The 25,501-nt window shown below is 36.3% G+C and overlaps 3 protein-coding genes across 6 annotated transcripts in view; 1 reads left to right on the forward strand and 2 right to left on the reverse strand.

Moving 5' to 3' along the window:
• doc2g (double C2-like domains, gamma) overlaps nucleotides 1-4,556 on the forward strand; it is a 59,653-nt gene extending 55,097 nt beyond the window's left edge. For 2 of the 3 annotated variants that reach the window (XM_065248408.2, XM_065248409.2), the window contains exon 11: nucleotides 2,597-4,556. In XM_065248408.2, the coding sequence (XP_065104480.1) occupies nucleotides 2,597-2,727 (131 nt within the window). In that variant the 3' untranslated portion in view covers nucleotides 2,728-4,556. The remainder of the gene's footprint in view (nucleotides 1-2,596) is intronic. The other variant, XM_065248410.2, reaches the window with a different exon arrangement.
• A 1,325-nt stretch (nucleotides 4,557-5,881) lies between these two features.
• Nucleotides 5,882-13,799, reverse strand: serping1 (serpin peptidase inhibitor, clade G (C1 inhibitor), member 1). The gene is made up of 10 exons (XM_065248407.2): nucleotides 13,691-13,799; nucleotides 12,480-12,528; nucleotides 12,080-12,356; nucleotides 11,503-11,820; nucleotides 11,111-11,317; nucleotides 10,860-11,003; nucleotides 7,220-7,423; nucleotides 6,992-7,131; nucleotides 6,690-6,912; nucleotides 5,882-6,251 (listed from the first exon to the last, which is right to left on the reverse strand). The coding sequence occupies exons 1-10, from the start codon at nucleotides 13,708-13,710 to the stop codon at nucleotides 5,995-5,997; spliced, it is 1,839 nt and encodes a 612-aa protein (XP_065104479.1). The 5' UTR covers nucleotides 13,711-13,799; the 3' UTR covers nucleotides 5,882-5,994.
• A 4,640-nt stretch (nucleotides 13,800-18,439) lies between these two features.
• igf3 (insulin-like growth factor 3) lies at nucleotides 18,440-24,769 on the reverse strand. 2 transcript variants are annotated; one of them, XM_065247890.1, is made up of 5 exons: nucleotides 24,353-24,769; nucleotides 23,920-24,116; nucleotides 23,168-23,315; nucleotides 22,421-22,581; nucleotides 18,440-19,373 (listed from the first exon to the last, which is right to left on the reverse strand). In XM_065247890.1, the coding sequence occupies exons 2-5, from the start codon at nucleotides 23,983-23,985 to the stop codon at nucleotides 19,131-19,133; spliced, it is 618 nt and encodes a 205-aa protein (XP_065103962.1). In that variant the 5' UTR covers nucleotides 23,986-24,116; nucleotides 24,353-24,769; the 3' UTR covers nucleotides 18,440-19,130. The 2 variants fall into 2 exon arrangements, with proteins under 2 accessions (XP_065103962.1, XP_065103961.1); XM_065247889.1 differs by having other exon boundaries at nucleotides 23,920-24,769.
• Between the last annotated feature and the right edge of the window lie 732 nt (nucleotides 24,770-25,501).

The following is a 25,501-nucleotide window of genomic DNA, read 5'->3' on the forward strand; positions in this document are numbered from 1 at the left end:
GTCAGAAAGTCTCCATTAATGTGCATGAATACGTCATCTTCTATACATGGCAGTAAATAAGATTAAAAATTATGCACAGACGTTTCCACAGCATTCAAGGACCTTTAAAGTGCATTCTGTGCTTGACTCATTAACACAGGCATAATGACACACACATCCAAAGATGTAACATCCACCCGACCGCTACACTTTGCTTTCTTTCTCAGCATCATTAGGATACAAAAGTATTACATGGGGTTTGACTCATGAGTCACTTACTGTTGTCGGTTAGTATGATATGATAGAGATTGAAATTTCTAGTGCCTAACTCAGCTGGGTTTAATATTACTGGGGGCGTGTCTGCTTTCTGCGATGAAACCACGCCCACTCACGGGAAAGCTGCTGTCTGGTTCAACTTTCAAATACCGCTATAACCTGATATTTATAATGTGCGAACAATTCTTTGAAATGACTTTACTCAGACATTAATTTACTGGAGCTTCTGTTGACAAAATTTTCATGCAGCAGAAACCAATCACACACTGTTGTGTGCATGAATGCAGTGTTGAATCAGAAGCCTTTAAGGGATAGTAAATATTTTGTCATCTTTTACTCACCCTCATGTCGTTGCAAACTCGCATTACCTTTTTTCTAACTTGCAATGTACAACTTGCTAATTTATGGATGGTCCACCAGAGGTCTTAAACCTTTTTCGGACCCCCCCAGTACATGTAACATAAATTTTTTTACATACTTTTATGATGGTTACTTTACAAAGACATTAAACTAATATTTTTTTTTACTGACCTATTAATGCATTTTTGTTTTATGCCTAATTAAATTTTTTCAAAAATTAATATATTTTGCATTTAAACCATATTTGGAGGACCATCAGAAATACCACCATGGACCCCTAAGGCCCCCCGGACCCCCTGTTGAAGTCCCATGTGGTACACTGTCAGAAAAAAGGTCAAAAATGGTCCCAAGCTATCACTGGGACAGTAGCCTTATACAAAGGTCCTAATATGTACAATATGTACAATTTGGGTACAGATACACTCACCTTAAGGATTATTTGGAACACCTGTTAAATTTCTCATTAATGCAATTATCTAATCAACCAATCTCATGGCAGTTGCTTCAATGCATTTAGGGGTGTGGTCCTGGTCCTAGACAATCTCCTGAACTCCAAACTGAATGTCAGAATGGAAAAGAAATGTGATTTAAGCAATTTTGAATGTGGCATGGTTGTTAGTGCCAGATGGGCCGGTCTTGAGTATTTCACAATCTGCTCAGTTACTGGGATTTTCATGCACAACCATTTATAGGGTTTACAAAGAAAAACATCCAGTATGCGGCAGTCCTGTGGGCGAAAATGCCTTGTTGATGCTAGAGGTCAGAGGAGAATGGACCAACTGATTCAAGCTGATAGAAGAGCAACTTTGATTGAAAAAAAACTTGTTACAACCGAGGTTTGCAGCAAAGCATTTGTGAAGCCACAACACGCACAACCTTGAGGCGGATGGGCTACAACAGCAGAAGACCCCACCGGGTACCACTCATCTCCACTACAAATAGGAAAAAGAGGCTACAATTTGCACAAGCTCACCAAAATTGGACAGTTTAAGACTGGAAAAATGTTGCCTTGTCTGATTAGTCTCAATTTCTGTCGAGACATTCAGATGGTAGAGTCAGAATTTGGTGTAAACAAAATGAGAACATGGATCCATCATGCCTTGTTACCACTGTGCAGGCTGGTGGTGGTGGTGGTGTAATGGTGTGGGGGATGTTTTCTTGGCACACTTTAAGCCCCTTAGTGCCAATTGGGCATCGTTTAAATTCCAGGGCCTACCTGAGCATTGTTTCTGACTCTTTATGACCACCATGTACCCATCCTCTGATGGCTACTTCCAGCAGGATAATGCACCATGTCACAAAGCTCAAATTATTTAAAATTGGTTTCTTGAACATGACAATGAGTTCACTGTACTAAAATGGCCCCCACAGTCACCAGATCTCAACCCAATAGAGCATCTTTGGGATTTGGTGGAATGGGAGCTTCGTGCCCTGGATGGGCATCCCACAAATCTCCATCAACTGCAAGATGCTATCCTATCAATATGAGCCAACATTTCCAAAGAATGCTTTCAGCACCTTGTTGAATCAATGCCATGTAGAATTAAGGCAGTTCTGAAGGCAAAAGGCGTCAAACACAGTATTAGTATGGTGTTCCTAATAATCCTTTAGGTGTGTGTATATTTGATACCAATATGTACCTTTGAGGAACTAATATGCACTCTTTGGCACCAGTATGTGTTTTTGATGCACTTTTAAGCGGCAAATATGTACTTTTTGAAAGGTTACCAGCCCAGTGACAGTTAGGGACCATTTTTCTGACCTTGTACCGTAAGCAAAATTTCTCTTACAGGCTATAATGTGTAGGTCAACACTGCAAATAAGCGATAACCAGTAACTCCATTGATTCCAGATTTAGCATTAAATTGACAACCTTGACTTTTCTGATCTCTGAACCTTGATTGATTATTGATTTTCTAATAATCATGAAGAACCATATCTGATCTCTCTCTCTCTCTCTCTCTCTCTCTCTCTCTTTCAGGTGGAGTTGAATTGGGGATTAACGCAAAAGGCGAGAGATTGAAACACTGGTTTGAGTGTCTAAAATACAAAGGAAAGAAAGTAGAATACTGGCACACACTGACACAGCAAGGAGCCCCGAGCAGTGACTAACACACATGCACACATTCAGACAGGCACACACATGGACACCTTTATTACCTTCTGATAAATAATACAAAAAATAATGGAGTAATAATGATAATGCAATAATGCTTATTGTGAGAATGATGGTTAGTGGGGGTAAAGCATAATAACCAGATATCTCAGTCTGTCCTTCTCAGTCTTTTGTGATGAGAGAGAAAAAGCATCGGGTGATCGGATTGTGACATACTGTACGACCGTGTGCCGTCGCACACATTGACCCCCTTTTCCGGTCTAGCTGTCACTTACGTGAAGTCATACCGTGTTGTGACTATGCCACAGGAGATCATGCCATATTGTTTCATTTATTAAAAATGTGTGTGAAGCATCCTGGTGTTTGTGAAAGGTTGTGATGCTCTAATTTTGCACACTGTCGAAGCACAACACATCCAACTGACTGTAAATGTCTACTGTATGCGTACCCGTGTATTACCTTTTTGTCATGTTTACAGTCTCCTCCAGCCTGGCAAAAATCGGAAGAATGTTAACCATCTCTGGATTTAATCTGCATCGCAATCTGCACAACTATTCGTGTGTATGCGTGAATGTCCCCCCGTCTGTGTTTTTGTCCGTATATTTGTGAGTTTGTGTTGAATATTTGTACAGCGCTGATGCACGTTGACGGACTGTCGCACCTTCTCTCTGGCGCCCTCTACTGGTTGAGAGCTCTGATTGCGGGCACCACAGGTGCTACATGCAAGGACAAATGTACTGTTTTGGAGGTTGAATCGTCCGCCTCTGGTAGTCCACATGCACAACCGCACACGACCCAACGGGTAAATCAGCAATCAAGTGAAACCTTTGAAGGATAAACTATCGGGATGTCTTTTGGTCACATGAGCGCAGAAGAGCTTCTGTCCTGACATTCTCTCTGATGAGACCTTGTAAAATTATGCACATGTCTTTATTTCAATACGTTTTTTTACAGTTGCTTACTGTTGACAAGTGCTATGGACAACGAGGTCAACCGTACATGGAGTGGTGGAGATCCATGGGAATTTTGGCTGTAATTGTATCCATGTCACATGTGATTGCATTTATTATCTGTATTCCTATTCAAGTTATGTACCAGTACTATTTATTTGAAATGATACAGTGCAGCATTCTCTCTGAGTGCTACCTCAGTTTTATTACATGTTGAGTGCATATGACGTTACCACAACCACACAAACGCCTAAACCAAGGTCGTGTGGTTTATATTTATTTTAACCCATTACTCTTTGCATGTAAACTTTTTCACCAAAGTTTTGGAGACATGTTAAATTTTTACATCAAAACTGGATATTATTATTTTTTTGTACATGTAAATGCACTCTATTAACAAATATTCACAGCAAAAAAGTAACAATCGAGTTAACTTCTGTCCTTTCATGGCTGCGTTTAAAATTTGAGTTTTGGTCTGAATGCCATATACTTCAGAAATGTTATACTAAGCAACTGCATGCCAAATGAATGTCACATTACTGTAAGCTTTGATGGACCACTGATCTGCAGTGCTGATGTGTGTTGTAATCTATCATCAGACCCATCTAAGGATATTTGTTTTTGCTCAGTGAACTGGGACAATCCCGAGTACCTTTAATGAACCAGCGCGGCATTTAGATAATAGACTGGCATATCCTGCCAACCGAAATGGGACTCAAGGGGGAGATAATGAACGACGGGTCAAACTGAAGGAGGATTATTCAAGTGTCGATCACGTGTCCTTGTTGACTGTCTGTGTGACTCATGTGACGTGACTGCCATCGTGTGTCGGTCTTTGTAATTGCGTCTTGAAAAATAAACTGGAGCAAAAAGTCTGTCTGGCATTGTTTGGTTGTTGTGGTTTAAAAGTGCATATTTTTTTATTTTTCTTGTCAAAAATGACAATCTTTTCGCTAGATAAGACCCTTATGCCTCGTTTGGGATCGTTTAGAGTCCTTTGGAACTCCGTTGAAAAAAACTGTTAAGTGTTGAGTTAAGTGTTACTTGTTGGGGTCCATTAAAGTCCATTAAAATGAGAAAAATCCTGGAATGTTTTCCTCAAAAAACATAATTTCCTCTCGACTGAACAAAGAAAGACATCTACATTTTGAATGACATGGTGGTGAGTAAATTATCTGGATTTTTTTGTAAGAAAATGGACTAATCCTTTAAACATGAAAAAGTCAGATTTTCATGATATGTCCCCTTTAAGCAAAGTACATTTAAGGAGGTCGCGGCAGTAGTCGGCAATTCGGTTATTTCCGTCATGCAAATTTTAGTCCTATATACTTGATTGGGGAAAGAAAGATCACTTAAAGGTGTCGTGGAGGATTTTCTCAAAATTTAGAAAAGAACCGCCTTCTTCACTTTTTTAAAAATTGCAATTGCGCAACACTCCTGATTGACAACTAGGAGAACCAATAGTCTTGATGATCCACCCGGAAAAACAAAATCCTCCGCAATACCTTTAAATCACAAATAAACAACACATTTCGGACAAACAAAAACTGACATCAACTTAAATTTAAGTCCAAATTGCACTCAAAGTTGGGATGCACGATATTTGAGAAACGCTTTGGAAAAGGGAGTCTGGCCGAGTACCAAAACACACTTGTAGTCAATCAGCAGTTAGGGGCGTGTCTACTAACCCCTGGGTTGCTTACGTGTGGGGCGGGTCTATCAAAAGAAGGTCTAGATTCTTTTGGGTAGGGGCGTGTTTGTTTAGGTGATTAGAATGTCAACATTGGCTTTCAGAGATCTTGCACCCCGCCTTTAACTGAAAGGCGGACCTCCGTTGCCAGAGTAGCTATATTGAGCGTCGCATTAGACTTGTTCGACTTCATGTGGCGGTGGATGATGTTAAAGTACTGTGAGAGTGATTCGAGAAACCATAGGGATTTCGACTTGCTCTCGCGATACTTTGACATCAGCCGCCTGTCTGAAGTCGAACACACCGATTGTCCCTTATTCAAAGTAATACGAATGGTCAGTCTTGTTCTATTAATTATTTTGTGTAATGGAATTTGTTCGAAATACAATAAGTCATATTAAATAATGAAACAATTGTTCAAGAACAAGTATATGTTTAATAGTGACCAAGAATATGCATGCATCTAATATGTAATTCTGTCGGTATACATTAATGTTACATAAATGCATGAACTGATCAGGTTTGTTTTTATTGGATGTGATGAATAATTGTATAATGATTGTGAAAAACAGAAAGTTTAATTTTATTCATCAGTTGCTTTTCTTGTGACATGGGTTTGTTCGTTACTGTGAGCTATTTGGATCAACAATCCTTCCCATGAAGAGGGGAGCACCGATCTCATCGTTCCACACAATCAGAATGAAGGGCTGTAGGGCTGTGAAAACAGGGAAAGAACGAGAGAGAGAAATGCTGGTCGCCGCTGCTGCCTCCACTCCCTTTTCCGTGAGCGACAGAAAGGCACGATGGCGAGCGTCCGAGATGGGTGATTGTTCAGTAGTCATACCACACAGGTTAGGATCATCGAAGAGATCTGATAAACCTGAAGAAGAGAAGAATAAAAAGAACATTATTAAGGAAGATTCACCCTTATGGTGTTTAAAACTGTATGTTGCAAGCAGAACAAAAAAAGTTTATACAGGTTTGTAACAACTTGAGGGTGAGTAAACGATGACACAATTTTTTATTTTGGGGTGAACTATACAGTTTGACGGCCGAATAATGACATGGTTTTATATTTTGGTTACACCTCACTAAAGATTTAGGGGCGGTTCACGTTTGGTTCTTGTCACAAAAGAAAAAAAGTTGGAATGTTTTAACTTGATGTGAACGCGCCTGTACCGCGTCGCACTCGCTTCCATTATGAGCTCGCCTACATTTGAAATAACGAACTTGAGCGCGCAAAAGACGCGAAATGTGAATCACCCCTTATGTCACAGCTCTCTCACAGCAGTATTGAGGTCAGTAGAAACAATCTTACCCAGACTGGTCAATAACCTCTCCAATGGTGTGGTCACAGCCAGCTTTATTTTTGGCAGCGTGACCTCCGCAGTTTGAAGTGCGATTTTGCTCATTTCGTAAACCATTTCTGAAATAGTATCGAAGTTTATTTTACTCTCCATTAATGTGAAGGATTCTTCTGATGTCGAGGATGGCAGCAGTATGTAAAGACTGTTTTTGTCTGTGAGAGGAAACCTTCCAACCTTGAGTGAGAAAAATTGTAGGTATAGTATATTCTTGTATTGGTGATGAATAGGATGATTCTAATGCAGTAGTACTTACCTGAGCTTGTAAGTTTTGAATGTAGTTTATGGCAAGCTTGTATTTGGAGCTGAAGAGGCAGGGCACGTTTTCAACCTCATCTGAGAATTTTGTAAAGTTTGCCTTTTTATTCATGGATTCAAAAACCATCTTCCATTTACCTGTACAGCACAAACGCACACGAGTGAACATCCCATCTTCAAAATAAATCGATCATTAGAAAGCCCATACAGATATAATGGCACTTACTGTTAAAGTAGACGGCATTTACCAGAACAAACATTGTGGATGGATCCACTTCATCAACTAAATGAGTGATTTTCCCATGCGTTTTCTCTTCCACCCATTTATTGATGAGCTTTGCGTTGAGATCACTGTCACTGGTCAGGTTCTGTGGTACAGAGTCATAAAACTCCAGTGATTGGTTGATGAATGCCTCACCCAACGTTTGGTCTATGGGAAAATGAAACTCTTTTAACACATTATAGATACAAGTAGCCTATTGGTTCTTGCACTGTTTAATTGGCATTGTTCATTTTCAGTTTGGCCAGAGACCAGAAAAACTTAATGGTATATCATTTTAATTTTAAAGATTATTTATAGATGCCATTATTAATGAAGCAGTATCTTCACTGTCAAAAAAAAGGTCCCTATCTGTCGGTTCACTTTCAAAAAGTACACCTTTGCACTTGAAGAGTTCATAATAGTTCCTCAGAAGTCATACTGGTATCAAATGCATATTACTCAAAGGTACATACTGGTACCAAATGTTACATAGTTTTAGAACCTTTGCAAAAGTTACTGCCCCACCATTTAAAAAAAAAAAATTCCGACATTGTAGAGACTTGTAACTTTTCAGGATTGACCAGTCGTGACAGTTTATAACCAGTGGTGGCTGGTTTATAGAGGGTGATAGGGCGCTGCTCTCCCTTGGCCACACAAACACATGAAAACAATCATAAAAATAAATGGTATTGTTCTTATTTATGTGACATAATATTATAGAAAATCATCAAAACGGATACAGAATGGTGACATGTCTGTTACGTTAGGTCAACATATGGCATGTTACGTTATGACAACTTTTATGTTACGATATGGCAACGTATGGTATGTTATGTTATGGCAATGTATGGTATGTTATGTTATGGCAACGTATGGTATGTTACGGTAGGACAATGTATGGTATGTTATGACAACATATGGTATGGCAACTTATGGTATGTACCTTAGGACAACGTATGTATATTAAGTTATAGCAATGTATGGTATGTAAAGTTATAGCAACGTATGGTATGTAAAGTTATGGCAATGTATGTTATGTTACGTTATTGCAACGTATGGTATGTTATGTTGGGACAATGCATGTTATGTTACGTTATGCCAAGTATGGTGTGTTACGTTATGGCAACTTGTATGTTACATTATGGCAACGTATGGTATGTTACTTTATGATATGTTACCATGTTAGGGCAACGTATGGTAGCAATGTATGGTATGTAAAGTTGTATGTATGGTAGCAATGTATGGTATGTTACGTTATGGCGATGTATGGTATGTTACGTTATGATATGTTACCATGTTAGGGAAACGTATGGAATGTTATGTTAGGGCAATGTATGGTATGTTACGTTATGATATGTTACCATGTTAGGGAAACGTATGAAATGTTATGTTAGGGCAATGTATGGTATGTTACGTTATGGTATGTTACATTATTGCAACGTATGGTATGTTATGTTGGGACAATGCATGTTATTTTACGTTATGCCAAGGATGGTATGTTACATTATGGCAACATACGTATGGTATGTTACGTAAAGGAAACGTATGGTGTGTTACGTTATGGCAACTTGTATGTTACATTATGGCAACGTATGGTATGTTACTTTATGATATGTTACCATGTTAGGGCAACGTATGGTATGTAAAGTTGTATGTATAGTATGTATGGTAGCAATGTATGGTATGTTACGTTATGGCGACGTATGGTATGTTACGTTATGATATGTTACCATGTTAGGGAAACGTATGGAATGTTATGTTAGGGCAATGTATGGTATGTTACATTATGGCAACGTATGGTATGTTACGTTATTGCAACATATGGTATGTTATGTTGGGACAATGCATGTTATGTTACGTTATGCCAAGTATGGTATGTTACATTATGGCAACATACGTATGGTATGTTACGTAAAGGAAACGTATGGTGTGTTACGTTATGGCAACTTGTATGTTACATTATGGCAATGTATGGTATGTTACTTTGATATGTTACCATGTTAGGGCAACGTATGGTATGTAAAGTTGTATGTATAGTATGTATGGTAGCAATGTATGGTATGTTACATTATGGCAACGTATGGTATGTTACGTTATTGCAACGTATGGTATGTTATGTTGGGACAATGCATGTTATGTTACGTTATGCCAAGTATGGTATGTTACATTATGGCAACATACGTATGGTATGTTACGTAAAGGAAACGTATGGTGTGTTACGTTATGGCAACTTGTATGTTACATTATGGCAATGTATGGTATGTTACTTTGATATGTTACCATGTTAGGGCAACGTATGGTATGTAAAGTTGTATGTATAGTATGTATGGTAGCAATGTATGGTATGTTACGTTATGGCGACGTATGGTATGTTACGTTATGATATGTTACCATGTTAGGGAAACGTATGGAATGTTATGTTAGGGCAATGTATGGTATGTTACGTTATGGCAACGTATGGTATGTTACGTTATGATATGTTACCATGTTAGAGAAACGTATGGTATGTTATGTTAGGGCAACGTTTGGTATGAAACGTAATGGCAACGTATGGTATGTTACGTTATGATATATTATCATGTCAGGGAAATGTATGGTATGTTATGTTAGGGCAACGTTTGGTATGTTACGTTATGATATGTTACCATGTTAGGGAAACGTATGGTATGTTATGTTAGGGCAACTTATGGTTTGTTATGTTAGGGCAACGTATGATATGTTACGCTATGGTAACGAATGGTATGTTACGTTATGGCAACGTATGGTATGTTACGTTATGATATGTTACCATATTAGGGAAACGTATGGTATGTTATGTTAGGGCAACGTATGGTTTGTTATGTTAGGGCAATGTATGATATGTTACGTTATGGTAATATATGGTATGTTACGTTATGGCAATGTATGGTATGTTACGTCATGGCAACGTATGGTATGTTAGTTATGATATGTTAACATGTTAGGGAAACGTATGGTATGTTACGTTATGGTAACATATGGTATGTTACGTTAGGGCAATGTATGGTTTGTTATGTTAGGGCAACGTATGATATGTTACGTTATGGTAACATATGGTATGTTACGTTATGGCAATGTATGGTATGTTACATACGGCAACATATGGTATGTTACATTAGGGAAAAGGGTTCAGTAATGGTGTTAAGTGAGAACAATCAATAAAATATTATACAAATAATTTTATATCAATAATATTGTGCTTTTGTAAATAACCCAGCTCCCTGTGCACTCAGTTTTTTGTTAATTATGGTTAATTGTAATTGTTCTGACAATTTGTGTAACTTTGTGTTTCTCATAGAAATTTAAATAAATATTAAAATACAACAATACTACATTATAATGTATAATATAGCTTTTTGTATTATATGTTTATGTGTTCAGGTATCTAAATGTAAAACGTAGACTTTGTTGTGCCCCCCAAAAAATGTAGCACCAGCCACCACGGTATATATCTACTAAATACATATTTCTAAATCATGATAGAAATGGCAAAAGTGTATTACCATTTGCAAACCAATTTTTTGATTTGATTTTAATCAGTACAACCTTTGTTCTCTCCCAATTAAGTTACAGCATTGCAAAATACCTGGAGCGTAATAGATGGTAGAGGCCATGCCCAGTGTCTCTTTGGTTAATTCTTTCAGTCGTTTCATTTCAGAATGCACACAGGAGTAGTCGTTGGGTATCTTGAGAGCATTTTCTAACTGCGTTCTGGTCTCAGCTCGGGAACCTTGGTAAAATAGAATATGGGTGTATTTACATCAAGAGAACAGCAGGTCAAGAGAAAACAATGTGCAGTTTTTACTGATTGTATAATACCCATTTCAACTTTCTTACCCAAAAGCAGGTTAGAGAGAACGGTAGCAATACTGATTGGGGAGAAGATCAAGTTTTTTGTCGGCTTTGAACCTTTAAGATGAGAGTAGACTGTAGTGGAGAAATGAACGAGTGATTCCCGCAAAATTGATCTCCATGATCTGTTCTCAGGATCCACGCAGGACTCCCAGGGGCCGGTTTGGTTATAGCAGCGGGGCAGAGGAGGAGCTTGAGTGTAAAATGACAGGTAAGGGTTACATGAATGTGTTGATGTGTTAATCAAAATTTTCTTTTGTTTTCAAATGTCAAGGGCCAAGATTAAAATTGGACCCAAATACAACCGTCTCCATCTTAGTTTCATTTAGCTTGTGCTCTTGGATTTAAAAGAAGTGTCTAATAGGTACGAGAAACACCTTCAATTTCCAGCTCCATCAACAGGGTCTCAGTCGAATTATGAGGGATACATTGATACATTCCAGCATCTTTTTCTTCAGCCTTAAGAATTTCTATGGACCAGTCCTGTTCTTCGGGCCTGATATGCCAGACTATCCTGTGCTCATCTTTATCTTTGGGTTTAAGCTGCACCCACTTTCCAGATATCTCTCGTTTCCAGACTACAGGGGTTGTTTTGTTCGGTCCAAATGGGAGAGAATTAGGAACCTGACATGGAAGGATCACATCATTCTCAGCTTGCGCTTTAATGACCTTCCACTCCCGGAATGGTAGCGGTTCTGAAAGGAAATTAATCATGGAATCAAGTTTGCTGGTCCTGTCTGGATTTTGGCTTTTATTGCTAACAGCTTCCCAAGATCTTATGTGATGATCAAACAACAGCTTTATTTTAACAGAAAGTTCTTTACATTACATTAGGTAGATGATTTAATGTAGATCACAAAAAAAGACTTTAATGATGACTGTGTCACATTCACTCTTAAGAGTCTGTAGGTACTTTTGCAAGGCATCCCCTCATTGTAAAGAGAAAAGTCTCACCTGCAACGTGTATTGTGAATTTTCTTTCCAACCTCACCCGATCTTCTCCTTTCCATCCTTCTTGTACACACCTGTACTCTCCTTCGTTGTTGGCATTTAGGTTTGTGAGGTGCAAGATGTTGCCTTGCGAAGGCAGGAGATGCTGAGCGTGTGTCTGAGCGGGTGTAAACGTCCAGGTAAATTTAGAGTCACCCAGCACAGGTGCATTATCAGGAAGGCAAGGAATGGAAATGTCGAGGTTTAATGGAATGGTCAGATTACAGGAAGTCAGGGAGAGCTATAGGAAAAATAAAACATGCGTGATGAAATCGTTTACATATTTAGTGGCTTAAGGATTATTTCACCAACAAAACTGAAAAATGTGTCATTATTACAAAAGAATTCATTTACATTTACACACCTCTAACAAGAGCAGCAGAACGATTCGATACATACTGATGGCAGTACCCCTGGTAAGAAAAGCATACTTTAGGTTTTAACACAGATAAAATGTACATGCACTGTAAAAATGCGCAGTTTTTTGTCAAATCAACACATATTTTTATGTTTATTTAATGTAAAAAAATAAGTTACACAATTTTAACTTGAATTTATAAGTTATGTCAATTTTTTAAGCCAATGCTTAAAATAGTAAGTTGAATTGACTTGCACAACCAATTTTTTTAATTTTGTGCTGCATTTTTTTTACAATTAGCCAATGTTTTGCATTCAAAATGTGTGTTCCCTGGGATTTATCCCACAACCTTTGTGATGTTAATGCAATGATTGAGTTTTGAATTGCTTTCCCTAATGTATTTCTGCCTCTTTCTAACAAATGTACAATAAATATCTATTATCACTGTAAAAAGTGAAACGTTGGATTAACTTAAAAATTACTTCAATTGGTAACACCTAAAAATGTAAGTTCTTTCAGCTTTTATATTTAAACATGTAAGTTGAAACAACTTAATTTTTTCAGGTTTAAAGTATTTTTTAAGTTGATCCAACTTTTACTTTTTACAGTGTAGCTTGGACATTTTATCTTCCATATGGCAAAAAAACTAAACATTTTTCAAATATTTTTGGCCAAAAAAGAAAAAATATATTTTGAAATATAAAAAAAAAAAGGATTTATCACCAATATATTTAAATAAATATATATTAAAGCATTTATATTTGTCGCATTGAAAGAAAAACTTTATATACAAAAATATAACAGGCTTGAAAATGTTAAAATGAAATATATTTTCAACTGCAAAAATATACATATAATTTTATATTTATGCATACTTATACATTTTATACATTATACATTTATACAAACTTTAATATTTTGGCCAGGAACATTTTTTGCCATATGGGTTATAAAATTGGAAATGTATTTGTTTGCCCCTAAAATACATTTTGAAATATATACTAATATATGAAGGTTACAACTAAATATATTTTCAAATTCAAAATATATTCAATTAAGCTTTAATTTCTACAAAATATATTTAGCATATATTTAAAACATATTTTTGGCCAGAGAACTAGTTTTTTTTTTTTTGCCATATGGGCTGTTTAGGAAAATCCAACAGACAAACATGATAACAAAGCAAAATATTATTCAAGCAATATAGATGGACTTACAGATGCAGCTTCAAGCTCATGAAATGTTATTTATTGTGTCTGTGTGGCAGTTTCTTGTGATTTTTTTCCTGCGTTCTCTTTGGTAATGGGTAAATCATTGCACAAATGTTTGCTAACGCATTGATTTTTTATTTACACAGATCCTGGATTGAAATCTAACTGATTTACTGAAAATCACATGACAGAGGTCAGTGGTCAGCTAAGGCAAATAACAAACCCATTATATAGTGCAAATTAAAGAGACCCACAATCCTGTTTTGATTTGATTTGATTTTCTGTACTTAAAAACAAGACTGACTACTACGTTCATCACTTAGCAAATATATTTTTAATTATAAATAATTGTAAGATAAATCATTAGCCTTAAAATTATTTTAAAACGTGGACTGTTGTCAGGGCCAATGGTTCGAGCCCTGGATCGATGTCATCACTTAGCCCTCTCTCCACCCTGTGCTTAGAAATGGAAATATGAGGAAATGCAAATGTGTGCTCTTTTATAATTGAGTAGTTTTCATTTCCCATTTCATTTTATTAATGAAATGTAAGTTTTGTTTTAATATGAAAATACCATATGGTATATCATAACACAATCATTGTCATTAGTTTGACTGAACTGGTTTTTGTGTCATTTACCGCAACACCCAAGCGACTAAAGTGATCCCCCTTATCTCACCGTGTAACCCACAAGTGTGTGACCACGTCCCGACTCATCGTTTGAAAACCCTTGGCCTACAAAATGTGTTATTTTTCTTTAGTTTTCTACTCACAAAGTCAAGATTTCTCAGGCCTAGTCAGTACTATGTAGTTGTTTTGGCTTGTTTTTCTCTGTGGGTTTTGAATATGAATAGATTATTAATATGCTAATTAATGGAAATGTCACAGATGACTTTGATAAAAATCCACCGCGGGTTGCATGTGTCCCAGTATCTGCCTCTCAAGTGTTCCCCCAAAGAGTACTTACTGTAATAAATGATTTCTTAAGTATGTTTTTCTAAAACTAGTAAATATTTAGAGTACCATTCACAGATAATAAATAATGCTGTTTTTTTAGCTCTATTGGTTGGTTAATACAAAGTTACTTATAAAAAGTTATTTGGCAACGTAGAGCACAAAATCGACTGAGTGACCCACAGACTGCAGCTTTGTTGGGCAAAATAGACAATGTTGCCCACCTTTTTATCCTGAGCTAAAAGGGCATGTTTATCCTGTGTTTTGGTGCATCTCCAACATAGGGGAGTGAGCGGGTTTTATCTGACTTTGACGCAGAAGGAAAAATTCAGTTGTGATATGGACAGAAATTCTTATCTGAGACCGAAGCAGCTGTAAGTTTGTAACTAAAAACTCTCACCTGTGAAACGTGATGCTGATTTGCAAATATGGTGAAGGATTGCAAGACACATTTGTTTACATGCTTCTGTATATGTGACCCTGCCCGTGGAAACCCAGCTTATAAGTAATTTTCGTGATTTACTGTTTTCTACACAAAACCATCCTACATAATATAAATACATTTTGTGAAAATACAACCTTGATATCTTTAATATTGATTATGTTTAAGATCCATTACAACACAAATTTCCTCTATAACCATTAAATCAGTTCAACTTTCTGTGATGATTTCTTTAGTTTTTTTTAGCAGGGTTGTTTAAGTGGTGTGTTGATGCCTAAATGAAGATTTATTTGCTTATATTATAATACACATGCATATCCAACTTGATTTAGTCATTTGAAGGCAATAGTTACAGTAAAGCAGTGCCATGACCTCTATGTGTGTGTTTTGCTGTGCTGTGTCTTGCAAGGCTGAAGTTTGGTCACCTGCAAAACTCCAGATTTTCATGGTCGTCCTCTTATCAGAGCTCAAGGGCAGAGAGAGAGAGAGAGAGAGAATAAAGAAGCTTTTCTTTGGGCAACACGCAACATAAGTAGGCCTAATTCTGATACTGTATATCTACTGTACTAAGATGTGTAATGCGGTTGATATTACTTTGTAATCTGTAATTTTGTGCTAAAAAAATATATTGATAAATTTACATGAAGCTTCTTGTGTTGCTACATTTATTTTACAAACTAAATTGATGACGCAGGAAGTAAAACTGTAATCGTTTTGCATGGAGAATTTGTTGATTTGATTTGGTTTGAAACCACATTTCCATTTTCATATTTTTTATAATAATATGCATTTGAATGTAAACTTAAATGTTCCTAAATTATTACTCTGTAGATGGATGAAAGTGACACATTGTAGCAGACCATTTAACATGTGGCCAATTCAATGCAATTTCAACCATTATATCTCAGATGTAAATATCATCGCTGTCCTTATGAAATCTTGTATCTCCATATTTTGTGAATTTTTTTGTTGTCATAACTCATTATTGGTCACTCTTTGCGGCGCTTTCCCGAACAGGGATTAGAATACAATAAAATACATGTAAAAGCTGTCAAAACTGAAAACAACTTGCACTGAAATATCTTAAAGTACATCAGTGCCCTTTGTTTTGCCCTAAAATGCATGCCAGTAATGTTTATAGTAAGGCATGTTTGTTAACACTAGTTATATTTTCTAATTAAACTGAGGCCTAGTCCTGGCTTAAAGGAATAGTCTACTCATTTTCAATATTAAAATATGTTATTACCTTAACTAAGAAGAGTAGATACATCCCTCTATTACTTAGTGCGTGCACGTAAGCGCTGGGGCGCGCTGCGACACTTCGATAGCATTTAGCTTAGCCACATTCATTCAATGGTACCACTCAGAGATAAAGTTAGAAGTGACCAAACACATCAACGTTTTTCCTATTTAAGACGAGTAGTTATACGAGCAAGTTTGGTGGTACAAAATAAAACGTAGCGCTTTTCTAAGCGGATTTAAAAGAGGAACTATATTGTATGGCGGAACAGCACTTTTGGGAGTACTTCAACTCGCCTGAAAAATCCGCTCCCCTTCTCCCTCTCATAATGGGAGAGGGAGAGTGTTACTGCGCCGAGTTGAAGTACTCCCAAAAGCGCTGTTCCGCCATACAATATAGTTCCTCTTTTAAATCCGTTTGTCAGTGGGATTTGCAAACATTCCATCAATAAAGAGTATTAAAAGTGCTTGTCAACTTAGACAACACAGTGTGTATAATCATTTAAAAAAATACAGTGTTTATTCTGTTTCTTGAAAAAGAGTGAATTTGGACATACAGGCTTTCGGAAAGACAGCGACGATATGTGGTGGTTTAAATACATTTGCACGTCTCCGTTAAGTTTTTAAAGCATTTTTTTAAATGATGTTGCATAGTTAGGTGTGTGCAGAAATGTCACATAATGTTCTTTCTTTCTCAAAAAAGGCACATACAAAACTTTAAATAAAAAATATTATTTGTTCTTTGAAGAGACCTACCGTCTCCATTTGTTGAGTATAATTGCTTTTGGTTTATACATTTTAATCCACAGAGTTCCTACAAAGTCTCCCAAAATTGCGTGTCCTTTTTGTCACATTCATTACACTATCAACAAGGGAATAAACGGGTGGTTTAATATATTGGTAATAAATTCATTTTCTGGGAATTTATATTTCATGACTACTTCATTATATTTCATATCCATAATGATGGAATTGCTCCATGGTAGAAATAATTCAGAAATAAGACATTGGTCATTATTTACTTTCTTCTTGTATCTCATGCCTTTTTTTTGCACATCAACTGTTCAACTTTTATGGACCAATGCCTTAAATAAAAATAAGCTCTACACTGCAAAAAATGACTTTGTTACTAGTATTTTTGTCTTGTTTTCAGTAGAAATATCAAAACATTCTTAAATTAAGATGTATTTTCTTGATAAGCAAAATGACCTAAGAAAATAAGTCTAATTTGTAGACAAAAAAAAATAAACAATTTAAGTGAATTTGTGCTTAAGAGAAAATTTTGCTTCTCACCCCATTGGCAATTAATTATGCTTGTTTTAAGCACAAATTCACTAAAATTTGATATTTTTGTCTTAAAACTAGACTTATTTTCTATGATCATTTTGCTCATCAAGAAAATACATCTTAATTTAAGAATTTTTTGATATTTCTACTGAAAACAAGACAAAAATATTAAGTAAGAAAGTCATTTTTTGCAGTGTATTCCCAGTCTTCATTTGATAGTTTTATGTAAACAGCAGCTTGACATTTTTACTTTTAACTTAACTGCTGCAATTGGATTAATAAAGCTTTCAACCTAGTTTGTGAATGTGATGAGTCTAAATATGCCAAAAAATAAAAAATAATAATCCTGTTATTCTAACAAATTGCACCCCAAAATCTCATAAACATATTAACTATTTTAAATAAGTTCAATTTTATGATTCTCTTTCTTAATGAAAATTGTTTAGTTTGAGTATCTTAGAAATTTGTTAAACAAAAAATAGGCCATGTACATTATATCTGCACCAGTTTGTTATAAATAAAATGTAAAAAATGTTACCAATGCCTCTAGTGATACTAGAAAATCTGTGGTATTTAAACATTTACAGGCTTTTACTTCTTTGATGTTCAGCAATGCAGAAAATGTTTCAGATTTGTGTTCTCAGTAAAAGCAATAACTGAAGAAAATCCAAGTCATAACATCAATCCTCACCTATGCACTACATACCAAAAAGAAAATGATTCGATGTTTAGACAGCGATAACACACCAAGGCTGTAGAGATATTATTTATTCATTGTAAACACGCTAGTGTTTTTTCTTTAGAGGTCATTGCAACTATCAGAGCTTCTTAGAAACATGCACATTTCTTACAATATCTAAAATATCTCACTTGCCTAAAGTGTCTTATAAAATTAAAGGAAATTTGGGGAAAAATGCAAATGCATGGCATTGGTAAAAATAAAGCTGCATAGATTTCCATTGTAAGAATCAGAAAGCTCAAACTAATTCATATATAAAACCTGAATATAAATGAAACCCAAAAGTCAAAAAAGTAAGAAAATATTTAAAGCAATATACTTTTTACAAAACACATTTAAACACATAACATAGAAAATAACTTAGCCTTCAGTGATCCCATATTTTCAGTCTTTCCCCAGACAACAGATGACTCTAGGCCAGATTTGCGTCAGAGTCAGCAGCTCCGGTGCAGATCCGGCCCGGTGTCATCTGCTATCTGGGTCAGGTTTATAAGTGTAGTACAAGTGTAGATTCAAATAGTGTACATTCAAGAACAAAAGTCTTTGGAAATTAGAAACACAATTTAAATTGCATTCAATATGGCAACTAATACAACTGTGTAGCCAGTCAGACTATATTGCACAAGTGCATTTCAGTCAGTGTACTTGTGTGTACTTGCATTATTGTTCTTCCATCGGTTGTAATACAGCAGGTTTCTTTCATCTTGTCAACTTACAAATCAGTTCATACTTCTGCAAGGACAGTAAAGTCATTTGTTAGATGTCAAGTCCAGATCCAAAAAGAGCTATGACTCTCCAATCTGGGGGATAAACATAACTATGGATGTCATTCGGTCAGTGGAAAGATGATGGCGAGCAGAGGGTGGTCGGTTGGGTGTCTTGGTGTCTGAATTTAGTAAAACCGGACCACTGAAGTTCCATTGGTGGAGCGCTCGCTCTCTGAGTCTTTCAGATGTGGCTTTCCCGTCCCTGTTCATCTCAGCAAGCTGTTGGTGTCGTCTTTGAAACACCCGCCAGAACTGCTCTTCCTGCAACATAGAATTTCGATAATTTGTTATTTTGATGCCACTATTTTCAAAGTTGACAAGTTTTAGTTACTAATGCTATCTATTAAAATAGCTATTGAGGCCTCCAAGTAGTTATCTGTGTTTAACATTCAGAGACAGCTATAAGAACGCTATTTGAAGGTTGATTCCTTCAAATAATGTAAACATTATGACTATGTGGGGCTCATAAAATGAAAAATGAGACCCTGCCTGTGAAATCAAGGGGAAATAATTGAATTATGAGATAACGAGCATCAAAGGTTTTTTTTTCAATTTCGATCTCTGATATGATCTTACTCAGCCAAGATTAAAGATATCAAGATTATATTTTCACTGAATATTTTTACATTTTGATTATGAAAAAATACTTTAGCTGGTTTTCACAGGCAGGGTCACAGGCAGGGTTTTGCTCTGTTTGAGCATCTTTACATACTGTATACTGGAAAAAAATGATTTTCAAGAAAAAAAATGACTGTACTTTTGTCTTGTTTTCAGTACAAATATCTAAAAATCCTTAAATTAAGATGCTTTTTCTTGATGAGCAAAACGACCCAAGAAAATAAGTCTAGTTTTTAGGCCAAAAATATTAAATTTAAGCGATTTTGTACATAAAACAAGCAAAAAACTTTTCTGCAATTTAGTGTTTAAGAAAAATTTTCAAGAATTTTTAGCTTACACCATTGGCAGATTTTTTTTGCTTGCTTTATGCACAAAATCACTTACATTTAAAAAAATATTTTTGGCCTAAAAACTAGACTTATTTTCTTCGGTTGTTTTACTCATCAAGAAAAAGCATCTTTATATAAGAATTTGTTTATATTTTTACTGAAAACAAAACAAAAATACTAAGAATTTTATTTCTTAAAAATCATAATTACTTTTTTACTTAGTATTTTTGTCTTGTTTTCAGTAGAAATATCTAAAAATTATTCAATAAAGATGTATTTTCTTGATGCGCAAAATGACCTAAGAAAATAAGTCTAGTTTTTTGACAAAAAATATAAAATTTAAGTGAATTTGTGCTTAAAACAAGCAAACTTATCTGCCAATGGGGTACATAAGTGTTTAAGAAAAAAGGAAATTGAAAATAAATACTAAGTAAGAAAGTAATTTTTTGCAGTGAATGACAATGATGTGAATTTGGAGTGGGACTATCTTTTGTCCCGACCAATAAAAGGTGAAAATGATCATTTTTATTGCAGCTTAAAGGAATAGTCTACTCATTTTCAATATTAAAATATGTTATTACCTTAACTAAGAACTGTTGAATCATCCCTCTGTCATCTGTGTGTGTGTGCACGTAAGCGCTGGAGCGCGCTGCGACGCTACGATAGCATTTAGCTTAGCCCCATTCATTCAATGGTACCATTTAGAGATAAAGTCAGAAGTGACAAACACATCAACGTTTTTCCTATTTAAGACGAGTAGTTATACGAGCAAGTTTGGTGGTACAAAATAAAACGTAGCGCTTTTCTAAGCGGATTTAAAAGAGGAACTATATTGTATGGCATAATAGCACTTTTGGGAGTACTTCGACTCGCCTGAAAAGTCCGCTCCCCTTCTCCCTCTCATAATGGGAGAGGGAGGGTGTTACTGCGCCGAGTCGAAGTACTCCCAAAAGTGCTATTACGCCATAAAATATAGTTACTCTTTTAAATCCGCTTAGAAAAGCGCTATGTTTTATTTTGTACCACCAAACTTGCTCGTATAACTACTCGTCTTAAATAGGAAAAACGTTGATGTGTTTGGTCACTTCTAACTTTATCTCTAAATGGTACCATTGAATGAATGGGGCTAAGCTAAATGCTATCGTAGCGTCGCAGCGCGCTCCAGCGCTTACGTGCACACACACAGATGACAGAGGGATGATTCAACAGTTCTTAGTTAAGGTAATAACATATTTTAATATTGAAAATGAGTAGACTATTCCTTTAACCTAAAACCCTCAACAACAAAAAAAGGTACAAAAGTAGTGGTACGGTACCTTTGAAAAAGGTCCTAATATATACTGTTTTGGTACATATATGTACCTATAAAGTACCAGTACAATATGTACCTCTAAGATACCAAAAGTGTAGTTTTTGACAACATTTATACCTTTTTCTGAGAGTGTAAGCTTTACCAGTGTAAAATCAATTGAATGTACCATAGCTAAACTAATGGAGCATTGTGTTAGTAGCACAAAAGGTCATGGGTTTGATTCCCAGGGAACACAGATACTGATAAAACATGAATACCCTAAATGCACTGTAAGTCACTTCGGATAAAAGCGTCTGCCAAATGCATAAATGACTCTATAAATCAGTCTACTGAGTTAAAGGGGGCATACTTTTCCATACTTAAAGCAACACTATGTAGTTTTTTCACCTTTGAATAATGTCTCTAAAATTATTTCAGTGATAGAACAACTTTAAACTGGACAAATTGTACTGTTGCTGCAACCTGAGCAGCCTCCTAGCTGCTACAAGCACACTCTGAAAGTGGCGGTGGAGGGTGGAGCACACAGCCCCGCCCCTCCCCCTGCCTGCAGAAGAGTGTCTGAGACCAGGCACTGTTGCGCTTTTCAACCACATGGGGGAGCTGTAAGTCATTTTTACATGGAAACTACATAGTGTTGCTTTAAGTGCTATAATTGGGTCCCCAGTGCTTTTATAAACCTATAAATTGTGAAAAAGATCAACCCAGTAACTTAGTCTTGGTAAACCATTCTCCACAAGCATGTGAAAAAGTAGGTCATTAAAATTTGGCTGCCCCTTGTGATGTCAGAAGGGGAAAATACCGCCCTTTAATCTGCACTAATCAATCACGCCACTGCCATTTAGTACAGAGATCAGCTCATTTGCATGTTAAATGACACACCCAAAAACTGCTAATTTTTGCACACACCTACAAAGTGACAATTTTAATGTGTTATAATAAATTATCGATATGGTATTTTGAGCTAAAACTTCACATACGTACTCTGGGGACACCAAAGATTCATTTCACATTTTAAAAAGTCATGTTAAATATCCCCTTCAAAGTCTCACCACAGTTTCTTGGAGAAGCGCAGGGGCATGACGGCGCCCTCTTTGGGGTTTGGCACAGTACGACTCCAAATGCTGGAGGTCACATCCTCGTACGCAGCACTGCTCTACGATGCCTTTCCCACGAGAGCGGGGACCACTGGCACGGGGTCCTCCAGGTTTGCCTAAGCAAAAAAAAGAAGACTTTGTCATTTGATAGTTTTTCACTTACGATGTGAAAAAGAGACGAACAATAATTTTTTGGAGGCCATGTCAAAATGTTCCTTTAAAGAAAGGAGTGAAAGAAAGAGAAATGAGAAAAGAGTGAGAGTGGCCTTGGATATGGAACAATGTGAAAAGGCCCGGTTAGCAGAAACGAAAAGGTTGACGTCAACAACCGCAAATCAGTTTTACCAAAAGAGTACATGTCGAAACATTCACTTGTTTTGTTATATATTAAGTCTTTATTATCAAAGGAGATATATAACTTTAGACCGCCCACAACAGCAACCCCGTTACAGTTTGCTATTGGTTTATTCAACAGATTGAAATCAACACAGAGGTGATAACAATGTGACATGATAATACCATGTGGGTATCTTAGCAGGGCAAGGCCACTTTTAATACACAGCGTGTTATGAATATGATTTAGTGCTGAGGTTAAGATTACAGATTTGAAGACTATCACGGTGACCCCAGTCCAGCAGTACACGATGAGTACAAATTTGACCCCAACAATAAGCATGCACACATTTATTTCTGCACTCTCACCTCTGTAAAATCCACGATCTCCACACACCAACTCCAGGTCAGCGACCAGCTCTCGTCCACACCGTGCTTTGGCACCCTCCGTGCCTTCTTGCAGAGCCAGTATGCAGAGCAGGGAGTACAGAATACACGCACTTCTCCAGCTGGACACCTGTTTCACCAGATACAAACTCTGAGCCACCTGCATCTTATCACAAACACTTCTTTGCCAAATCTCCCCGAATACATTTGTTTCCCCAAACACAGATTTGACAGCATGTGTGAAGAACTCAGACTTGTTTGACAAACTCCACCGAATGACGTTAGTTAAAGACCTTCGGAAACGTAAAAAGCAGTTGACTCGGCAGAAATTGTAAAACCGTTTGGACCTCTGGATATTTGGGTTGTGCATTGCAGAGCTGTATTTCTTAAGCAAACAACAGCCCACATAATATCATAATAGCTTATAAACATGCAAACCTGCATTGGAGGCCGTAATTGTTAGTCACAAAAGGATTGTTTGACTCATCCTTACAAACCAGTTATTTGGTTACGAAATTGAAAGTTATTTTTAACAACTTTCCTGTATAAGGAGCCATCAGTGGAGTAGTTTTTACCCCTTAAACTTGCATGGGTGCACAGAGAAAAAACTGCAAGAATTGGCCTTTGCCCCTTACTTATAATATAAATGGGCATGGTGCATCCCATCATGCGTCACTTCCCTTATATACTGCGCTATATACAGTATATTTTGGTAGGTAAGCCCATGCACGTACCTTCAACATGAATCCTCTGGCTGTCTGTAGGTGTCTGGTGTGCGGAGGCATTGTGTCGGATGGCATGTCTATTTTCAGCCCCCCCTCCACAGGTTTGGTGTCTCTGCTGTGGTTCTTACATCAGTAAGTGTGGTCTTATAAGAGCGCAGGGGGGAGGGCCAGCGGTGTACACCCGGCCCACATCCTACTGTACCTTCCTCCATTCAAAGACATCACAGAAAAGTCATAAAAATGAGTGATTAAAAACAAACAAACAAAAATTGACGCATTAAGGCGATATTGAGACGTATATTGATTGGCAAATATGATGATGTCACATACTTCAGTAATGCTTATATTTGGCATAAGTGACAAATATGCAGAATTGTATTGAATTATTGTCTCTCATGACTGAGAGATGTATAAGTAAGTATACAGAGATCAGATCACTTACATGAATGTTCATTATTATCTCATGAGGTCGGTTTTATATTTCCCTGCAGGATGACATTGAAGTCCCGCTATGGAGTGACGACAGCCGAGCAAGCTTTTATCACAAGTGTATCTCAGTGAAAAGTCGGTCTGGGTGATTTTAAAGCGTGTAGGCTTCGAATGAAACGATAAATGAGTTAAGAGGGGCGAAGTAGAAAAACAAACAAAGATGAAGGGCCAATGAGATTCTTCATCCCTTAGGAATCAGAAAAGGCTGGGAGATAAAATAAAGACAAAATGTTACGGTAACAGACAGAATCATGTCTGCGTACATTAAAACTTGAGGCACAATGTACAAAAATCAGCTATAAAAAAGGGCTATAAAAATTGGGATTAAGATATGATGTACACACTGCAAAAAATTAGTTAAGAAAAAAAATCTTAGTAGTTTTGTCTTGTTTTCAGTAAAAATATCTAAAAATTATTAAATTAAGATGCTTTTCTTGATGAGCAAACGAACCAAGAAAATAAGTCTAGTTTTTAGACCAAAAATATCAAATTTATGTGATTTTGTGCATAAAACAAGCAAAAAAATCTGCCAATGGGGTAAGCAAAAAAATGTAATATTTTTTAGAACCCTAAATTCAAGAAAAATTCAAGAAAAATGTGCTTACCCCATTGGCAGATTTGTTTTGCTTGTTTTATGCACAAAATCATTTAAATTCGATATTTTTGGTCTAAAAACTAGACTTATTTTCTTGGGTCGTTTTGCTGATCAATAAAAACATCTTAATTTAGGAATTTTAGATTTTTTTTACTGAAAACAAGACAGAATTACTAAGAATTTTGTGTGCATTCAATTGGTCACACTGTAAAAAATGATTTTCAAGAAAAAATTATTTGTATTTTTGTCTTGTTTTCAGTAAAAAAATATCTAAAATTCTTAAATTAAGATGCTTTTCTTGATGAGCAAAACAACCCAAGAAAATAAGTCTAGTTTTTAGACCAAAAATATACAATTTAAGTGATTTTGTGCATAAAACAAGCTAAAAAAATCTGCCAATAGGGTAAGCAAAAAAATTTGAACATTTTTTAAAACACTAAATTCAAGAAAAATTCAAGAAAAATTTGCTTACCCCATTGGCAGATTTGTTTTGCTTGTTTTATGCAC

This window comes from Paramisgurnus dabryanus, chromosome 11 (genome assembly GCF_030506205.2).
Source record: "Paramisgurnus dabryanus chromosome 11, PD_genome_1.1, whole genome shotgun sequence".
Classification (NCBI taxonomy): domain Eukaryota; kingdom Metazoa; phylum Chordata; class Actinopteri; order Cypriniformes; family Cobitidae; genus Paramisgurnus; species Paramisgurnus dabryanus.